We start from the raw sequence: 9,183 nt of genomic DNA, 5'->3' as shown, positions 1-9,183 counted from the left end.
GAAAGGTCAGTTCTTTAAGAATCTATTAATGCAAAAGTTGGGAGGGAGTAAAATCATGAAGCCCGGGTTCTTGGCTAGTGTTTCATTTTTTTTTCTTTTGATTTTAGTCTCTTTTGTTTCTAAATTGTGAAGGGTACTTTAGTTTTTATCCCCAAATTCTGTAATTATTATAGATTTTTTTTATAAAAAAAATTCTAGTTTACCTGTTTCAGTTTTAATGGATTCTAGCTTCTCTGAATCCGATTTCTATCAATTTTGTTGAAATCATTGGCATTTTAATTCTGATATATATATATATATATATAATATATATATATATATATATAGATATATATATATATATATATATATATATATATATATATATATATATATATATATATATATATATAATATATATGACCTATTGCAGTGGATATTAATATCTGCCGCTATATGTGTTATATTTTATTTTTATAAAAAGGATCTATTGCAGCGGATATTATTATATGCTGTTATATATGTCATATTTTATTTTTTAAAACAGACCTCTTGCAGCGGATATTAATATCCGCTGCTATATGTGTTATTTTTTTAAAAGTAACCTATTGCAGCGGATATTATTATCCGCCGCTATATGTATTATATTATGTTTGTTAAGAAAATGACCTATTGCAACGGATATGAATATGCGCCGCTATAGGTATTACTTGCAACAGCGGAACAAGATATCCACTGCTACATTTAGCGACCGAGGCAACAATGTCGGATCTTGGATCCACTGTTCATCCGTCGTAATAATTTTTATCGACGGAAAAAATACTCTGTAGTGACGGAAAAAATACTCTGTAGTGGCGGAAAAATCCGTCGCTGTAGATAAAAAATGTTATAGTGGTTCTCTAGGAAATTCTTCGGATTCGATCCCTCTGATTTCTAATGCTTGAACCATGATATGAAGTAAGTCAATAAAATAGATGAATAAAGACAAAAACACCAATAGAAAGTCTTATTGGTTTCTGTTTGGATTCATGTGATTCATTAATTCCTAGGGGAAATTATTAAATAAAATTTTAAAAAAAAATCAAAATTTTAAAAGATCATAAACATGAACCGTTTTCGGCCCTTTAAGGGTCGAAAATTTCTCTCTCCTACTTTCACCTATTTTCTCTCTCCCTCGATTTCATTGTTCTCTCTCTTTCTTTGTTTTTTTTTCTTTCCTACTTTCACATTTTTTCTCTCATATATTGAGATCTTGATCGTGATAGTGATCGTGAGATGTTGATCTTAATCAATGTGATCATGATCAAGATTATGATCGTAATCATGATCATGATCATAATCGTGATGAAGATCATGATTGTATCTGCATCGTAGGACAATCATGATCACGTTGATTAAGATTAAGATCACAATCGTGATCTTAATCAACATGATCATGATTACGATCAAGACCGTGATTGTGATCATGATAAAGATCTCTCTCTTCGATTTATTTGATGATCGATTATAACAACAACACGATCATGATCGTGATCATGAGATCTTAATCTTCATCACGATTATGATCATGATCATGTTGATTAAAATCAATATCTTAATATATGAGAGAAAAGAGGTGAAAGTAAGAGAGAGAGAAAACGAAGAAAGAGAGAGAGAAGAATGAAATCGAGGGAGAGAAAATATGGGAAATTAGGAGAGAGAAAATGTAAAGGAGGAAAGAGAAATTTTCTCTCTCCTATATATTTTCGGCCCTTAAAGGTTGTCTTCATAATTTTTTAAAAATCTGACTTTTTTTTTACGAATTAATTTGTTTATTTATTTATTTATTAATAATTTCCCCTAATTCCTATCCAAAGTAGTTAATAAAATTTGATTGTATATGTGTTGCGAAAGTGTTGGAGTAGCCTCAATTTAAAGAGGTACATCTTATCCAAGTACTTGAGAAATATCATCATTATTGAAGCCTTACAATCACAACTATTGTTAATCTCATTTACAATCCTGAAAATCTTAAAAACATATTATCTCATTAAAAAGTTAACAGAATGACAATCCACAAGATCAACCAATATATTCTCTGCGAGAGAAATGGGCACTTTTGAGTCATATCCAAATCAAAAAGCTTAAAAAACCATTACATGAAGTTGAACAAAATCAAAACATATATTGTGGTACAAAGAGAGAAAATATTACGAAAGGCTCCCCCATCTCTTCCAACATTGATTCTAATTATAACTTTTATTTGCTTTGTAAAATCATGTCGAAGCCCTAGGACAAACATATTGGTCTTCAATAAAATGACGAACATACTGGTCTAGTACCTAATGACAAATATGTTGATCTTCGACATAATGTCTTGGGCCTCTTAAAAAATTTTAAATGCTTTATAACACACTCCCCTATAACCATAAACATCTTTGCGGAGTTCTTCCTAGGTTGTATATATGCTCGGTCTAAGCCCCAAAAATGCAATATCATACTTTGTCTTATTTTTTACACTTGAATGGACACACAACACATCAAGATTTACATGGTTAGGCTATGCCATCAACATAATACTTGAGTGATCAATCGACAACCAAAATCAATGCATCTCTCACAACATTTAACCATGTTTACACCTTTCGTTGCTCCTATAATACAATGACTGATGTATAGCAGTGTGCTGCTAATAATAATGAATTTGATTGATAAAAAATAGGAGATTCGTAGGTCGGTGATTTTTAAGAAGCACAACGAAGTTATGGATTGTACATGATCAGACACTATAATGTTGTTTCTGCACCTCAAGTTTATGATGACTAGCAAGACAAAAAAGAATGTGCAGGATTACATGTAAAGTTGCAGATATTAGCTTTCAATAGACGAACTTTCCAAGAAGCTTTTTGTACACACTTTTATCTACCATCCAAGTTCACGAAATAATGAAAAAATAAAGGTGAAAAGCAAATAGTGAGAAGTTCCTTGAATGAAAAAATCTGCATAAATATTTTCGATTAAAGTTGATTTGAAAAATAAAAAAGCAGAGATTCTTATCAAAGCAATCTGAAACTAAAGTTTCCTTGGATTGAAAAGAGGGGAAATGAAGATATCATAGACCCTTAAACGATTCATCAAAAGCAAGGAACAGAGTTAGTTTGATTCAGATTGTTCTATTAAATTATAATAGGACTCGATACTTTTGAAACAGAGAACAATAGTTTGAGAATCTCCCTTCTTCGCCTAGATTCCTCCAATGATCAATAATAAAATAATAAAATAAAATCGAAGATCGCAAAGAGAAGATGCAGAGAATCATGGAAATCAAATTAAATCCGAATTAAAAGAAAAAAAAAGAGAGAAATGATCAAATATTTTTACCTGGACATCGAAACACGATTGTTTTTTATACTTTTTGTCAACTAAATGTTACAGATATTCTATACTTTATGAGTTGATCTCGTTAAGCTCCGATACCGAGTTAACTCGGGTGATACGTCTCGGTCTCGGACGAGTTTTAAAACCATGCTCTCTTCTCCTCTCCATTCTGGAAGCATGGTTTTTAAACTCGGTATTACATCTTGTCTCGTTCAGCTCCAATACCGAGTTGACTTGGATGATACGTCTCGTCTTGTTTGACATTGAGACAATGGTTTTTAACCATTTAAAAAATCTAAAAAATTCTGAAAAAATTCAGAAATAATTCCTATAAAAGAATGAACCCAAAAATATATAAAATTAAAAAATAAATAAATAAATAAATGATTTGGGAGTGAAAGAATTGAGAATTGAGGCTTTAACTCTTTTGTATCGATTAACTCGGACGAGATTTTGAAAATCTCATCCGATACGTTTCGTTTAATTCCCAAGTTAAATCATTACTGCTTCGTCTCGTTTGTATTGTCTGAGATAGTTGAAAATATTGTCCGAGACGACTCGCTTATCTCACGATACGCGGATGTCTCATAACACTTTGTGAGTTGGTCCTATTGGACTCTGATACCGAATTAACTCGGACGATACACCTCGATCCCGGACGAGTTTAAAAACCATGTCTGGAAGGGAAACTAAAGGAGTAAGCATGGACAGGCACACGTACGTATTTATTTATAGAAGAAAATGGATGGATTTTTGAACAAGTTACATGTTAGGGATTTGTGTGCGCCACGCTTAACTTCTTAGAATTACATTAGTTTCCATTTGCAAAAACATTCCCTGATTTTATGGGTTAGCCACTGCCACCTCAAATTCAAGTAAATTTCAGCTAGCTACCTATGTTTTGAATAAACATATTAAATGACCCGTTGACCTCGGTCTTCTCTTAGAGGCTAATAAAAAATAACTTAAAATTCCTTGATTTTTCTTTTCCAAAATCAGTATCTTGATCCATTAAATACGATGGTGATGATAACAATGACGATGATGAGTATGATCATCACAATAACAATGATGATGAGACAAGGATGATGATGATGAGGACGATAAGAGCCATGATCAAGCTCAATCAAGGGTGTTATTTCAAAATATGAGGAGGTGCTTCAAATATTCCAACATCATGGAGACATTGTGAATTACATAAAAGATAAGAGTAATCCAAACAAAGACACATACATAAAAATAAAAAAAATAAAATAAAAATTATAAAAAATAAAATAAAAAGAATAATGTTGAAGTGACTTCAAGTTGTACCTCATATCTCACTCTTGTGACCTAGAAGTGGGAAGGAACTATAGATGCTTTTTATTGAGATACTAGTAAAAATAATCTATGTGGTTCCTACACACATCCATGTCACAAATTCATATCTCACAAAATTTTTGCTCAAAGTGCTCACAAGTCACAAATTCTTCAAAGTGTGCCACGTCAAGAATAGCAAGGATAGTTTGGTAAATTAGAGATGTAATTCAATAAAAATGGGTTCATGTGATTGGTGGATCCCAGATTTTTGTGAGTTCTATGAGCAAGGTATGCTTCTAAAAAGAGTGTTGATAATCTTACTTAGGCACGTGGCAACTCAATTGACTTACCTGACACGCTCAAGAATCGTAGATGTACTCTCCTTGGACTACAGAACTACGGTTCCCATAAAAAAGTGCAATTTTGTATCTTGAGGAGAGCAGATCTACGATTTTTGAGTCTGTCACGTCAAGTAAGTCGATTGAGTACCAGGTGACTAAGTCAGATTATCACAACTCCTCCAAAAAATTATTTATCTATGCAGGTTTCCACCTCTCGCAAAGAAACTTGGGTATTTTAGAATCACCCCTTGTAAAATTGATGATATTTACTTTATCCCCTTACAAAACTCATGATTATATATAAAATATTAGAGATTTAGCCCATGTCTTCAAGACATTTAAAAAAAAAAAAAATACTATTGAATATCTGTGCACGATAACATATTTTCACACATTTTATAATGAAAACAAATCTAAACTAAAGTTGTCATTGGGTACTCATTTACCCAAATCGGAATCATTAGGTTCTATCCGGTGTGTACCCATACTCGGAATCAATTTATATTGTCATTTATTTTTACATTATACATGATTGAAAGTTTTCCTATGTTTTAAAATTAATATATATTATATAAAATTCTTCAAATTTCATATAAACTATATTTTTGAACTCAAAATGAGTCATTTCTTCACAAATTTATTAGTTGTAAAGAGATGAATTTTAATTTTTGAAAATAAAAGTCATTAAATCATTTATTTAGTGGACAAAATTATTATTAAGTAGACACTTTGCAAATAATATGTTAATTTTTAGAAGGAATTTCTTTTTTTTTTTTTTAATGATTTTGAAATATTTTTTCTCATTTAATTCTTGATTGGAATCAACAGATACCCGTGATTTTTGGCAATTTCAATTGCATTTATTTTAAAATCTAGAATCAAAAAAATATAGTGGTTATGATTCTAATTTTCTATAGGAACCAACCCATTGACAATCTAGTCTAAACATCAATGTGTCTTGGATTAAAGTAATATGCTCTTCAAGAAAAAAAAATCATAACATCAAAGATATTATCATTAAATCCCACATTAAACAACATTTATGAATTAAATCACAAACAATCATAAGACCATAGAAATTAGTCCTAACCCTGAAAAAGGGCTTCTTTTTATTTTTATTTTTTAAAGTGTTTAAAACGCAAAAAGGTATTTCTTTTTATAAAAAATTATTTTAATCGTTAGAAGCATCTCAACCATACACATCAGCCTCTTCAGAGACTATTATTTATCAAAACATTTTATTGATCAATTTTTTCTTAATTTTCTTTTTTTCTTGTAATTAAATTACTGACATATTTTTAAAATTATTTAATAAAAATTTAAATGGGCCTGGTCAAATTACTAATGGTCCGACCAAGATCAAACCAATTTAACAAAAATTGTTTGGTTCGCCCATTGGTTCGGTTCATTAAACATTGATTTCACATGAATCCAAAGACATTCTTGTGCGACGGCGACTATTCAAGATTCAAAACCTTAAATAACGTGTCAAAATGAGAATCCAGCCTTAACATTTACTATTATAATTAGGAATGGAAATCTTAACATGACCCGCAATCACCACACGAAAATGACAGGAATTTAGAGGGTTTGAATCAAACGTAATTGGATTTGGGCTATAATAGTGTCAATCCGATTATTAAATGGGTTGGGCCCGGGTTAGGGGTGTCAACCCACTTAACCCATTGAAGAATTTTTTAAATTACTCAATTTTCTTTTGCTAAAATTTTTTAGAATTTTTTATAATACATTTTTTTTTTTTAAACTTGTATAAAATATAAATAGTGTTTTAAGATATTTTCAAATTATTAATAGTTAAAATTTTAATTTGTTACTTAAATCATTTATTTATTTATATTTTATTTAATTTATTTTTACATTGAAATCTAGAGGTACTCCCACTAAGATTTAAGATCTTGCTAAGTAAGGCTAATATGCTAGTGCCGTAATAAAATATATTTTGCTTACCTAATAATAATAATAATAATAATGAAAAATAATTTTCTTAGTAAGAGAGGAAAGTTTCTTAACCACATCACCTTATAACATCCAAAAAATGTCTCGATACCACATACGGTAGTAAAGGATAAAATTATATGAATTTTGAAAAAAGATTCAAATAAAAATTATTTCTCGCCATTGAACTTAGTTTTGATACAATTATTAAATGAATCAGATTTGGGTTTGAGTTTGGTAAATTTTCATAATATCTTTACCTCAACGTGACCCGACTCAATGCCACCCCTAATTATAGTGAGAAAAAGAGTAGAAATGGTTTGATACTAAAATTTGAATTCTAAAAATGCCCCACCTTGACATTTAAATTTAGAATAATGATGAATGCACGCTGGTTTGGTACGTTGTTAGGTACACAATTGATGTGGTAAGAGTACAATACCACATATCTTTTTCCTGTGTATCCCGGAGAAAGAGATCTATGATTCTATGCTCTTGTCATGTTAACCACATACTAAAATCACGTGCATTCATCACGACTCTTAAATTTAATATAAGAGTCGTGATGAATGCACAAGGTTGGATACACGACTAAATTTAAGAGTCGTGATGAATGCACAAGGTTGGGTACACGACTGATGTGGCAAGGGCACAGAATCATAAATTGTTTTCATCGGGATATAAAGGAAAAAGATGTGCGGTTCTGTGCCCTTGTAACATCAGCCGTGTACCAAAACCGTTTGCATTCATCATTATTCTTCATATAATAGGATTATTTAGGTGCAAAATCAAGAAAATTGTAAGAATTAGTTTTCAAAATTACAAAGAAATCTATATTAAAAAAAAACTTCCCATCAATTTTTAATTACGGGTAAACCCTTGTGTAACCTATCTAATAAGAATTAATTGTGCTCTTTTGAACCGTCGATCACATCACCAGCATTTTTAAATCAAATTAACAGATAATATAATTAACTCTACCCAAACAAAGCATCATTAAAAAAACTTCCCACAATATACATAACACACGATAAATATCAGCTACTACATCGTAAGACCGATCATGACCTTTCTACTTCCATCAAAAGCGAGAAATCCTCGAAACAAACAAACCCATCACCGTTTAAATCAACCCCTGCTATCATGCGCTGGCAATCCTCTAACGTGCACTGGTCATCTCCTACAACCGTAAACACCTCTAAGAGCTCCTCAGCCGAAATCTTCCCATCGCGATCAACGTCAAAGAAATTAAAAACTTCACGTAGATCCGAGTCAACAGCCGGCGTTAAAGCCGAGCCGATGGTTCCAAACTTCTCCAAACTTATACACCCATCTCTATCAAGATCAACCTCCCTCAACATCATCAGAACCTCTTCCTCGCTTAGCGACTCGCCACCGAGTCGATTAAGTAGAGTCTCCAAGACACGCCTCGTTACCTTTCCATCACCGTCATCTTCTATGAGCTTGAACGGTTGAACGTGCTCGTATTGGATATCAGACGATAAATCGGACCAATCATTGGATATCTCATTAGATTTTGATGGGAGAACAGTTTTCGGTGTAGATGAAACCTTGAGATTCGTGGATGTTCCATCGACTGACGAAGATGAGGTGGAGCTGTAGTACGTCGGGTCGGATAAGAAGATGGATTGGTTCTTTTTGGAGCGAAAGAGAGATTTTGGGTTGAATTTGGTGAGCTTCATCTCTGAAACTAAGAGAGAAAGATAGAGAAGAAAGATAATGGAGGAGATGTATATAGAGGAGAAGTAGTGGGAATTGTAATTGCAGTGGTGCTTCCAGGAAACTTCTCGTAGGATTTTATAGTTTCCTAACATTGTTTCGAGTCTTGATCTTGTGAGCTCAGGAGTTTGGGGAGTATCCAACTCCTCATCTCTCATGAGTCTTGTTAGAATTGTCCCTTTCTCAGTCATCATGATTGGTCCCAAGAAAAGAAAAGAAAAAAGAAAAAGGTTTGGATTGGCTCGGATCGGATCGGATCGGATCATACCTACAGTTACGCGTTCTTTACGCGGTTGACGTGGCAAGTGCACCGAACCATTCATCTTTTTCTTTTCTTTTGGGATACACACGGGAAAGATCTACGATTTGTTAGCGCGTCTTGTTATCATTAGTCCGTAAGAATTCATTCTCACTGACGTGGAGGTGCATATAACCGTAGCTACTTTTTTACTCATGGATATCACATCAACGCAAGTTATTTACAAAACCGCAATACTCCTATGGCGTTCTG

General features: G+C 32.3%; 1 protein-coding gene across 1 annotated transcript; it reads right to left on the bottom strand.

Moving 5' to 3' along the window:
- Nucleotides 1–7,874: 7,874 nt before the first annotated feature.
- On the bottom strand, nucleotides 7,875–8,797 carry LOC147396964 (putative calcium-binding protein CML36). Its single transcript, XM_086452308.1, has one exon. The coding sequence runs from the start codon at nucleotides 8,765–8,767 to the stop codon at nucleotides 7,994–7,996; it is 774 nt and encodes a 257-aa protein (XP_086308434.1). The 5' UTR covers nucleotides 8,768–8,797; the 3' UTR covers nucleotides 7,875–7,993.
- Nucleotides 8,798–9,183: the final 386 nt, after the last annotated feature.

Source organism: Akebia trifoliata, chromosome 8, assembly GCF_017979445.1.
Source record: "Akebia trifoliata isolate Shusen 1 chromosome 8, ASM1797944v1, whole genome shotgun sequence".
NCBI lineage: Eukaryota > Viridiplantae > Streptophyta > Magnoliopsida > Ranunculales > Lardizabalaceae > Akebia > Akebia trifoliata.
The sequence above is the reverse complement of the archived record's forward strand: the minus strand, read 5'-3'. Positions and strand labels throughout refer to the sequence as shown.